The 12,098-nt window shown below is 55.6% G+C and overlaps 1 protein-coding gene across 2 annotated transcripts in view; it reads left to right on the top strand.

The window, feature by feature from the left end:
- FAM53A (family with sequence similarity 53 member A) overlaps positions 1-8,365 on the top strand; it is a 45,816-nt gene extending 37,451 nt beyond the window's left edge. For both annotated transcript variants that reach the window (XM_078861282.1, XM_078861283.1), the window contains exon 5: positions 5,317-8,365. In XM_078861282.1, the coding sequence (XP_078717408.1) occupies positions 5,317-5,598 (282 nt within the window). In that variant the 3' untranslated portion in view covers positions 5,599-8,365. The remainder of the gene's footprint in view (positions 1-5,316) is intronic.
- The last annotated feature ends 3,733 nt before the right edge of the window (positions 8,366-12,098 follow it).

The following is a 12,098-nucleotide window of genomic DNA, read 5'->3' as shown; positions in this document are numbered from 1 at the left end:
GGGTGCACACTGTTGGAAACGCCATGATCTCGTGCTGCTGCTGTGACGGCCGGCCCAACAGCCGGCGGATTGGGCTAACGATCAACGATTGTGCAATTCGTAAAACTATCTCGTCGCGACGACGTAGCCGAGTTTGCTTGAGCGTGTATTGGCATGTTGCGATGGACGTGGCCGAGGAGCTGCCAAGGCCCTAAGCAAGGGCCCGGTGGGAGTGGGAACGTGGAACGGCGGCACGGTGACGCTGCCGCGTGTGACCCTCGCGAGATATGGAGCAATTAAAATAACTGAAAAGCGGAGCAAATGCGCCGCGGCTTGTTTGCCTGCATTCTTGCGGTGCCATAAAATGGGGTTTGAGAACCCGTGGTCGGGACCAGCGAGAGGTGCCTGCCGGCGCGGTACGTGGCGAAGCCTGTTCCACGGTGGCGCTCGCTGCAGCGCACGGCACCGCCCCGCCGGCGTTTGTCGCCACAATGTTTTGCTCGTTTTATTGACCCCTAAAGGGATGGTCGATGATGAGGATGGGCTGAATTGACCCCTGACTGCTTTGAACTCTGCGACCTTACGCGTGCGAGTCGACCATCGTCCCTACCACAGATGCGTGCACGCACACAAACACGTCCGTGTGTCTGTGTGTAAAGTGAAGTGGTTGCACAGTGGCTAGAGAACTTCACAACAAAGCTGGCGACCTTAGCCGATTCCCAGCGACTGGTCCTGGGCCTGCCCAGGGAAATTTCTACCTTAAATGAGTACCTGTTGCAGTGTGTATCCATCAGCACTGGGGAGGTGGCTGCCTGCATTTCGTCCTGATCAAACCACCCCCACGTTCGTCGTGCCTGCCTTAATTGGTACTCGCCAATAGCAATTGCCCTGACAGTCTTTATATGGAGGATCTTTTGTCGTATGTGTGTGTGTGTGGACTGCACACACAGACACTGCCCAGCGGCCACAGAGCTGTCACGGTGGCCCCGAGTGGACACCTCGTGGGTACAGCTGCGTGTAATCGCAGTTGGTGTGGCCCTCCCCGTTTCTCTTGCCATGCGACTGCGGGTTTTCTATTTGGCACGGGCAGTTGCCTGGACGGCCCAAGAAGAACCGCGGCGTCGCACGCTGAAGGCCGCTCGCTCGTTACTCAGTCTCAAGACTCCATCTAAGAGAGGGTCCTGCCTTTGGATGATTGTGTCGAGCACCAGGACACCCAGCACAGCCCAGCAGCCAGGAGCCTTTGTCTCGAGCAGTGGAGGCTGAGGAATAAATCGCTGCTTAAAAAAAAAACGGCCTTAGCGCTCCATACAGAAGGCCTGCCGGGAGAAATAAACACAAGGCTTGAACAAAAGTTTAAATGTATCTGCTTGTTTTACATTGAAAACTCGTAGCAGACATGCCCAACCCCCCACCTCCTCCTTCAGGGGGTCAACAATTGAGCCGTAAATCTGGTAATCTGCAAACTTGGCGAGGAAACCCCCGGCGGTCACCACCGTGGCCTTGAATGGGCTGCAGGTTGGGCGCTGCTTCCAAGTCCTGGGGCGAGAGAGAGGCGGGAACGGGGGCGGCACGCGTGGAAGCGGCCGAGCCGATGTGCCTGGGTACAGAGCGGGAGGAGCGCGACTCGGGTTCTTTTTACGGCGCAAATTCCAGACGATCGGGATTTTGTTTTAAAATCCAACGTCCGGAGCCGCGCAGAATGGTGGTGGGCGCGTGGCACGACCTTGGTGTTTAGGTGGTGATGGAGGGGGGGGGGGAAGTGGTGGGGCGGTGTGAGTGGGGGTTTTGGCCCTGCTCGGCGTGGGTGTGGAAGGCCAATCCCGAGTGGCGGCAGCAGTGGTGCCGGAGCACGTGACTCAGGGTTCCCCCCCCCTCTACCCCTGGTGAAAACCCGCAGGTGCTGTTTAGCAAGCGACGTTCGTCTCGGCCTCGCCCCATCCCGGCGGCGCTCTCGTCGTTCTCCATGTCGCGTCGCCACGTGCGCCGAACCGCGCGCTCCGTGCACTTGTCACGTCGCGCTCCCCTCTGGGGCGCCCAGAGACCTTGAGCGTCTTCTCTCGCCACAACCGTCGAGCCTGGCTCCGTGTGGCATTCTCTTTGTGGAGCTGTCGTGTCACTTTTTTTTCTTTCTATTAATGGAAAGTAGCTCTGCTCGTGGTCTTGCTATAGCGCCCGTGGGCCGACTGCCAGCGGCGCTACGGCAACGAGCCACGGCCGCTCCCACCACGAGGGCCGGGGAGGGCTGCCCTCATTTTTTGTCAAAATCAGCACAGCTCTGTGTCTTCAACGAGCGGAATATTTCATTAAAGGAATGGGCCGAACTTCCCAATACAGGGCTCTCTTGTAAAAAGGCTCTGCTGGCTGTAGATATACGACTCTCATGACTGAAACTTCAACCGCGGTTGACTTTTCCAATAACGCGTCCATGAGCTGCGTTTGCCGCTCACGCGTTTTTAGCGCTGGCGCGCGTCGTGGCAATGTGGCCCCTCGTGCCCGGGTCCGAACCGGCTCTGCCAAAAGTGCCGCACTTGCCCAGTGTGTCCTCGAAAATACCAGGCTCGTGCAGGAGGTGCCCCTGCCTATTCATTGTCTCATTAACACCCCGCTATGTCCACGAAGATCGAAGTTTGCTCGTTTACGGCTTGTAACGGTGTTTTTAAAAAGCAATTCGAAGCAACTGTTAAAAGCCACCACTCAAACCGCTACTAAAACCACCACTGATCCCACCACTAAAACAACCACTAAAACCAACACGAATACCAACACTCAAACCGCCACTAAACTCACCACTAAACTCACCACCAGAACTTCCACTAAACCCACCACTCGAACCACTGCTAATACCACCGCTAATACCACCGCTAAAACCACCAAGACCCACACGCCAATTTTGGAATGCACAACCCACTCCTGCAGTAGTTGCTGTACAGGCCGGCACTAATCTGGGACTGTGCAGCGCGTCTCTTTTCTGTGCAGCATCGAGGAGAGGCGGCGAGGCAGCGTGGCTTCACGTGCTGTTAAGATTTTGGGCTTGGAGGGGGGGTGGAAGTGCATTTTCTCAATTGATTCTAATTTAAAATATAAACACTTGCATTCCCACCCGCTCGCGTTATTTGAGGCGGATGGGAGGGACAACACCATGGCGGGAGCATCGTCGCTCCCATTTCTCCTCCCCGTTACATTTGACGAGCGGGGGACGAAGTTCCTGAAGTTCTCGTTTCACAAAATGGCCCCGACTATCTCGCTTGAAAGCGGCGGGCGCGTGGCTGCGGCGGCGGCTGCGGCGGCGGCTACGGCGCAGCGCACACGCCCCCTGGCCGCGTCTGCATTTGAACCTGAGTTGCGGATTAGGAGCTCTGGGGCCCGTGATGGACGGCGGTCAATTCCCGGTCAGGTTTGCTTTGTGAAAAAAAAAAAAACAGTGCTCGTACCGTGGTGAAACTGGTCCGCTTCATGAGAATGTGGAATTTCCCCCCCCCCCACCCCACTGGCTCGGGGCCACCAATAGAGGTGACCGCCGCCCAGGGAGACGCATGAGCTTTGTGGAGCGAACCCTTTGGCGCTGGCGCTGCTACTAAGTTTTACACCCCCATGTTTGCTCGATCGCATTTTGGCTCGAGCGCGTGATGGTCCGCGGTGCGACCCGAGCCCACACCCGTGATGAATGAGATCGGGGCGGGGGGGGGGGTGCGCGCGTGCTTGCGTCGGCGCAGTCAGGGGCGTGCGTTGGGTAAGCACAGGTGCGCGGGGGCAGAGGTCGAAGGGTGCTGCCCAATTCAGGTGCAGGCTGGGCGCGTCCACCTGCGTGTGTGTGTGGCACCATCTCGTTCTCGAGTGCCACCGGCATCATTCACGCAGCGGGGGGGGGGGGGCCAGGGTGGCCTCGGCGTACTTGGCAGCCGGGGTGGCGGACGGCGCTTGCACGACGACGGGCGCTTGGTGTGGGCGGAAGCTTGCTTGCGAGTGGTCGTGGTGTACGATGTCCGATCGTGCGTGCGAGTGAAAAAATTTGGGGTTGAGGTGAGAAAGACCCCTCGTCCGTAGCCGTATTGTGAAATCTTTTGTCCCCCTCGGAGCCACGAGGCGGTCGTTGCCGGGATTTACCACGCTTGCCGATCCCCGGCCCAGCCGCCTCCGCGCCCAGATTCTGCCCGAGGAGCCGCGCGATAGCACTGCCACACGCGATTCCCCGCGGCAGGCATCTGGCACCGGCGCGTGTAGCACGGGGGTTTTATTGGCACAAGTTGCGGTGCCGGGCGGTGCAGGTTTGGCAGGATGCACGATGCCACCGCCGTCGCCCCCAAGGACAGGAGTGAGCGGCCGAGTCACAGAATCCGTTGCGGGTCGCGGGGCCTTGGTAGAGCGGTGCCGAGGCCCGCGCGTTTGTTCACCGCAAAGCCGCTGCACGTCAGCGGGAGATGCCCTCGGCCTCCCTCTCGACCCATCGTTCTCCGCGACACCTTTAGTGTTGACACCGCACGTTTTCTCGTGCACTTTACTCTTCCCTCTTGTCTCTCCCTTGCAGCCTATATGGAGGCCGCTGGGCCCCGTGGGCCGCAAACGGTGGAGACATCCCTCCACGTCCGTCACGGGACGACACCTTAAGTCGATTTTTTCTGTCGCAGACGTCCTCCGCCCCTGTTGGCCTCATCGCATCACCATGGCTCTTGCTGGATGTGTGTTAGACGGTGGCAATCTCCTGGCACGCCAACACGTGCTTTGTATGGAGCCGGTAGCTGTGACCGCAGCAAAGCGGTGTTGGCAGCAAGCCGTGTCGACTCCGCAGACCCTGCCGATAGCTCCGAGTGCCGAGTGTCTCTGGGGCGCCGGGCTCCAGAGACGCTCGGCCATCCCTTGACCACGGTGTGCATGCAGTGCGTGCTGTGCTACGTGTGGTGCATGCGTGCTGTGCTACGTGCAGTGTATGTGGTACGTTACTCTACCCCTCGCCTCTGACGTGCAGGATCGTGCAAACAAGGAGACAGATGGGTACATTTCAATATCGACATGCTGATTCCAAAGAGCAAAGTTTCGAGTTTATTTTTTGCAAACACAGCTGTACAAGCTACTTAACCACACCTGGGCGGTGTTGGTGATTTTTACACCTTTGTTGGAAACGTCTCCGGTGCTTTATTTTTATCCCACGCACTGGGAGCGGCTTGCTGGGATTTTTCCATTCACCACTGCCTGGGATTTTAATTTGCCTGAAATTTTTAATGAAGGGAACTCTATCAAAGCTGCGGCCCGTGGGAGTTGCTAAGCGAGTCCTCCCTTGCGTCTCCCCTTCTCACTGCTCCCCGTGTCTCCCCACTCTCGCCTTGTCTCCCCACGCAGACGCTGAAGAACTCCCAGAGCTTGTGCTCGCTCGATGACGAGATGGAGGCCGCGAGCCCTGCGCTGGAGACCATCGTCTCCCCCAGCGAGGGCGAGGGCCACCTCGCCGCCGCGTACGCGCGGGCGGCGCGCAGCAGCAGCGGCAGCAGCGGCACCGGCAGCGACGAGGACGACGATGAGGAGGAGGAGGCGGACGGCAGGAAAGAGAAGAGCGACGGCGGAGGAGGTGTCTTCCACCTGGACTGCGATGAGCTGGACGTGGATGAAATCGAGAAGAACTGAGGGTTGAGAAGGGGGGAGAAGAAACGTGGACCGAGAGCTGGAGGGGCACGTGGGGGTGCGGCGGCAGTACTCGCCGAGACGCTGGTGACGAGCTCCGGCGGTGTCCGGCCCGGTCCCTGCCAGGTCGCGGCGTGGTGTTGGCTGCCCCCCCCACCCCCCACCCGAGGCTTTTGATGCGACCGTCTTCAAACATCGTGCGCAGTTTCATTCGAGTGGCTTTTGATGAACGCATCTTCCGCGGACACTGTTTGATGCATCACGACAAGGCCAGCGCCTCCCTCCGAGCCGCCCACGTGCGTTCGCCGACCGCCATGCGCGGTGGCGAGCGGGCGGCGATCCTCACTGCCCTCGTCCGCCCGGCCGGATGGCGCGGCTCGTTTTGAACTCTCTCGTGTGCGGATCGAACGGATAAACCTGCTCGTGTTAAACTCCGTGGCCCCGCCGTTGGAACTGACGTTGTCTGCGGCAGCGTGATGGCGCACGAGGTGGGGGGGGAGAGGGGGGAGGGGGAGGAGTCTTTCTCAGGGGCGTGAATTGAAAGGGGCTTTAATGTTTTGGTTTTTTTCTCTCCCAAATTTTCTTCTGGACCTGCAATCCCTGGCCCGCGTTCTATAAAGCGGCCTGCGTCCATGACGTCTGCTGTATTTCAGCAACTACACTCGGAGGCTTAAAAAAAAAACATTTGCGGAGGCTGAAAGGTTTTCCTTCTTTTTTTTGTCCGAGAAAATGTCACCTAAACATGTTTTTAAGTTTTAAGCTTCCAGACGTTAAGACATGCCCAGGAAACGTGCGTAAAGGCACGCACGCGTGTACGTGTGTGTGGTTTGCAGGAAGCGCACGGGGTTTGGGCAACTTGCGACGAAGCATGTGGAAAGCAATAAGCGCCTCTGAATTTGCACTAAACACCCTTACCAAGCATCGGGCGTGGCGAGTCTGTTCCACAACACAAGCGTGGCACAAAACGCGGGGGAGGGAGGGAGATGCCTTTTGGCCACAAACGTGATTTCAGAACAAGGAACGTACAATGTGCTCTTCCCAGACTGTTTCCAGCAAAATCCCACACACCACCAGCATTGGGCGACCAGCCTCTCCACTTCTCTCTTCGGGGAGGTCAGGAGATAGGAGATGATGGGGGGAGATGATTGGGGTGGTAAGTGCTGGGCGGCTTGTGAGATGATGGCACTGGTAGGTGGGAGATGATTTTGTGGGATTGATGGGGGGGGTTCAGAGATGATGAGAGATGGTGCTGTGGAAATAGGAGATCCAGAGCTCCAATTAACAAATGACCATCGGATGATCTCGCACCAAGGCTGTGATGTTTCGATTTTTATTCAGGGACATGCACAGCTAATCCTGGCCCCACCATGGCCCCATAATTTTATTCAGGGGCCTGTGGGAGCCCAAAGTGGCCCTGCGTGCGGAAGGGCGGAGGGGTTCCTTTGTTGATGACTGCGGCCAGTGCCAAGGGGTCCCTCCGAAAGACTCTCGGGTGAGAATGAAATTGGCGAGCGTTAAAGATCAGGAAGGATCCAATGAAGCACTTGTCAGAATTTGTAGGTTTCATTTTTTCGTTCCGGCACCACTTTGCAGTCATGTGACCACCCAACAGGGAGATCCCTCGGGGGTCCCAAGAGCCGGGTATGGCTACAGACCCCCCCCCCCCCCCCACGGCTCCACCTCTCGGTGGGACGGCTCCAATCTGGGAGCTGCTGCTGCTGCAGCCTCTGCTACTACTGCTGCCGATTGAGCGACTGCTGCTTCCCAAAAACCGCTGCTGGTTTTGAACCTTGTTACGAGAAACCGAGCACTTGAGAAGCACCAGACACCCCCCCCTCCCCTCAGCTAGGCTACTTTGTAGTGCTTCCCTGCAGCGGTCGAACTTTCCAACGTCTCGTTTCTTGTATCGCCGTTGAAAGCTCCCCTTCGTCGTTCATTTCTGCGTACATCTACGTCTTGGCCATTTTGAAACTTGCGTTCTCCGAGCTGGGCTCGTCTCTTGGTTGTGCCGGGGGAGCGGAGGTGGAACCTCGCTTCATTGCCTTTTCTGTTTTGGCCCAGTGAGCTGTTCCATAATCCGCGCTCGGAGAGGTTGACAAAGTTTACAACGCTCGGTTATCCCCGCCTGGTTTTGTTTCTCCATTCACTCCATGGCGTGGAAGCTTGATGACGAATGCAGCTCGAGTCAGGTTTTCTCATTCAGGACAATCTCTCTGTGTCGCCCCCTTCGGAGTCGCATGGCTCATAGTGTGTGGTCTCTAACTCGATTGGTCATAGTCCAGACGCTCTCAGGTTGTTTTTACTTGTGGAATTGTGCGATTTCTGTGTGTGTAATCTGTGCGTGCATCAGCACGTGTGTGTGCGCATGTCAGCGTGTTGACTCTGACTGTACTTGTCCCGTCTACACCCTTACGATTGAAGCTTTCGAGTGTTGCTTGAAAAGTGTATATTCTGTACAGACATTTTTGTAGTAAGAATTAACTTGTGTGGTCTTTCAAAGTAATCACTGTTTACTGACCCCCCCTTCCCCCTTGTTACTGGAGTAGATTTTTCCTTTCTCCGTTGCACAGTTCTCAAAGGCCAGTATAACGCCCCCGTGGCTGGGCGTGATGAGAGTGGCGGGCGAGTGCACGTAACCCGCGGTGCGCGCTGGCGCCGCCACGTAGACTCCCATCTCTAACACGGATCACCTCCGCTGCCTGTTCGTGTTCTTAAGACAGGAGGTGAGCAGAATGCTCAATTTAAAAATATATAAATATATATTTTTTAAAGTGTGTTGTAAATAAGGGGTGGGGTTGTGGGGGGAGGGGGGGTGTGCCTACCTGGGCTCGGCGTCTAACCTTGGCACCGGGCCGCAGGAAACGGTCGCTGGGAGCGACGCTTCGGCGAGTTGCCTGGAGCCGAAGCGTCGCCAGGACGGTCGCTCTCCCATCGCGCCGACGATGATGCCCTTCTCGGCTTGTATGCCGAGACGCGCCGGGCGACAACGCTGAGGAGAGGAAGGGCCGACTCCCTGGGGCAAGACCTCCTCGCTCTCTGCGCAAATTGCCGAGCAAGGGCTGGCTGCTTGGGAGCTGCGCCCGCGTTTGATGCCCGACGCACGAGTCCCCCCGCGCTGCACGCGCACGGCGGCAGCGTCTTGAAGGCAGAGCTGTTCACGCAACGTTGGACGGCGATGTCGGTTTAACAATTTTCTGTCGCTTCAGGGTAATGTGACACAAACCAATTGTGAGACCGCGTGCGTATCTGCTGCTCGTGCAGCCTGGATGCCAAATGCAGCGATTGATTGGAATCTCCGAACAGCTAATTCCCAGGCCTTTTTGGACCCAATGCACAGCAGCGTGCAGGGCAGCGGGGGGGGGGGACACGCAAATGCAGCTCGCTTCCAAATGTTGTGATGCTGCGTTAACGTCGGCGAGACCCTCCGGGGAGACTGTTGGTCGCGTGGGCTATGGAGAGAAAAGAGTGTGGAGTTTGCAGTTGCAAAAATTGCATGACGTCAGTGGCGATTCGATGGGGGGGGGGGGGGGCGGCTTGGGGGGTGCATATAATAACCATCGGCGTGGGGGGTCCCCTCAATGTTGCCCCATGTTGTTGGAGCGGCTGGGGAGGCACCGGATTTTAATTGAGAATGTTATCGCGAGATGTGTGACGATTCAAGGTTTGATGAATTATCTCGGCTCTAAGTCGTAATTGGATCCAGTAATAAATTACGGGAATCCCCCCCCCCACCCCGCTATACGTAATTAATGCGTTCCTGGGAAATGCGACTTGATCCGAAATGACTTAAAGCGAACTTTACTTTCCGACCGACGTAATGTTAGACTTAGGGGTTGCGTTCCTATCCCAGATTTCTGGATGGAAAAAATGCGCGACCTGATGTCATGAAGTGAACAAAGATGCACATGATTATTATGAGTTAACATACGCTTTCACTCATGATAAATACAAATAAGTGGATACAACTTTGGGTGAGCAGTGGTGGAGCTATGTAGACGCATAATGGGCAGGAGTAACCTTGCCTCTTCATCTGACGAAGCTGGAGCCGGTTCACCAGAGGAAGCCGGGTGTCCTCTGGGCTCTTCTCAAGACCTTTCTGGCTTGACTGCAGAACATTTATAATATTCTGTCGAAAGACACCTGAACATCAGTTTTATTTTTCTGCTGGTACAGCTCCATATGGCAGTGAATTCGAGTGGATATTTGTGTTGGTGGTGGTATTGGTTCATTGCCCTCTTCCTCAGCTCGTTCCAGCTGCATCGGATCATTTGTCAAGTCCTCACAAAATGAATTATAAATGACGTTAATGTACTGGGGCAGCCAATGTGTCAATGAGCAGACATCACCATACCGATTTTAAAAAAATCGCCTCTCTCGATCACTTATCGATCACATAGACACGGATCGTTTTGCTGCTGAAAAATCGGTATCGTTTCTGACGATTCCCGTATCAGTATCCCTTATTTTGGCAAGAACACACCCCCAATTAAATCATATTTGGGCAAAGTCACCCCTAATTTCTCCATTATATAATCCTGAAAATGAACCATCTATATTCTTTGGGTCTTTCGGCAAAGTCACGTAGATGGGTACACATTTATAATAAATATAAAATAAACAAAAGACTACGACGTTTCGATCACAACACAACGATCGCTTGTGTTGTGATCGAAATGTAGTTTTTTTGTTTATATTTCTTTTTATTCATTTGAACTTATCTTCGTGACTTTACCGAAAGACCCGAAGAATATGAATTTCTGCAGTCACGAAAGATTTAAGTCAAGTTTGAACCATCCATCATTGATTCTTGCGTATTTTTTAACAACGCATGTGGGAAACATTAAACCTATCAGAAAATGTGTCGCTTAATTCATAGGCAACGTATTTGTGAAACAACGCATAATGCAGCAACGTGTAGCGGGGGAATGCATTATTAGTTTACCCTCTTGTGGCGAATGTAGCGGCCTCTCGTGTACACACAAGGTGTGCGAACCGACAATGGTGTCCACCCGATTCGATGAATTGTTCACCCCAACTCGGGAGGACGACGCCAGTGACGGCCCACCACACCTCGCTCTCTCGCCCCCCTCGGGGCTCGGTACCTGCACGCTGCTTGATCGTATCGCCCATCCGGCCTCCAAACTCCCCCCCCCCTTCCCCAACTCGTGGAGTGAGGGTGGCGAGATGGATCACAGCTCCAGTGTGGAGTGTGGTCCGCTCCCCAAGTGGCTCTCCAAGTGCTCCCCCCCTCCCCCCCCCCCTTGTTGGCGCCTATCGGCCTCTCCCACTCTGGAACACGCCGAGGACCGCCTTAGGGAAACAGGTTTTCGGGTCGATGCACAACCTCGTCTTCTTACTGGTTCCTAGAATCAGAACTGCACCAGAGGTTCCTCGAGCCCCATTACAGAATGACCTGCACCCCCTTGTTCTGCTATCCACAAGCCCGACGTGGGCCCCTCTGCTGTGTGATGTACGGGGCAATTCGCCCCCCCCCCTCACCGCCCGCTTTAGAATCGCCACTGCCTCGAGTGAGGGAGGAGGAGGAGGCTTGCGTTGGGGGCCCCCGTGCTGAGCGTGGTCGTGCGTTTCGTGGCCTCTGTGCCTTCTCGGGCCCATGGCCCCCAGGGCTGCTCCGTTTTGTATTTGAGCGCAGCGGCTGCTGCTGATGCCGCCGCCGGTGCTGCTGTTTCCATGCCGGGGTTTCCTCTCTCGTGAGAGCCGCCGGCTGCTGCTGCTGCTGCTGCATCCACAGAGTGAGCGATTGAACGTCGGTGTGGCTCCAATAAATTCAAAAGTGGCCTAAAGCTGGGTGTGCTTCCTGGCGTGGTTTATGTGAGCAAAGCGAGCGTGCATTGTGTTGGCGACCCGAGTTTGAGTCCCGTTCTCGACCAGCATGAATGATGAATATCAGATACTGGTCCTGTGTCTCCCCCAGATCGACTCTGCTTTAAATGAGTTGCATGATCCGGTGGTGTGTCTTCAAGGAGGAATGTTAAAGCCAGGAGGGTGCGATATTTGGTTCTCGAATGAGATGTTTATTCTGAACATCTACGTAGTTCCGCTTGCTGTGGCCTGTATGGACGTGTGTGGTGTGTGTATGGTATATGTGGTGTATGCACGGGTGTATACGGCGTAGTGAGTGCATGATGTGTGTGGTTGTGCTGAGCAATGCCATGGGGAGAAGGCCAATTCAATTGGCCAAAGGACCTACCGTGGAGCTGATCTGCCCACTGACCATCAGTTTGTCATTTCTAAGATGCGCCTGCCATTCTTCAAACCCACAGTGTCCTGGTCTCAGCTGATGAAAGTTACAAGTGAGAATTTCATCCTCGCATACAGCAGGGGTTGGCATCTTCCTGATGTCGATGGGAAATTAGCGAGGTTTAGGACTGTGGCTCATGCAGCTGCAATGGCTGCTTTGGGTACACGGTCCAAACCGAGCCAGAGACCCTGGCTGATGGAGGTGTTCCAGCTGGCTGAGAAAAAGTGACAAGCCAACTCCC

The sequence above is a fragment of the Lampetra fluviatilis genome, chromosome 12, assembly GCF_964198595.1.
Source record: "Lampetra fluviatilis chromosome 12, kcLamFluv1.1, whole genome shotgun sequence".
In the NCBI taxonomy this organism is placed as follows: domain Eukaryota; kingdom Metazoa; phylum Chordata; class Hyperoartia; order Petromyzontiformes; family Petromyzontidae; genus Lampetra; species Lampetra fluviatilis.
This window is presented reverse-complemented; position numbering and strand designations above follow the sequence as displayed.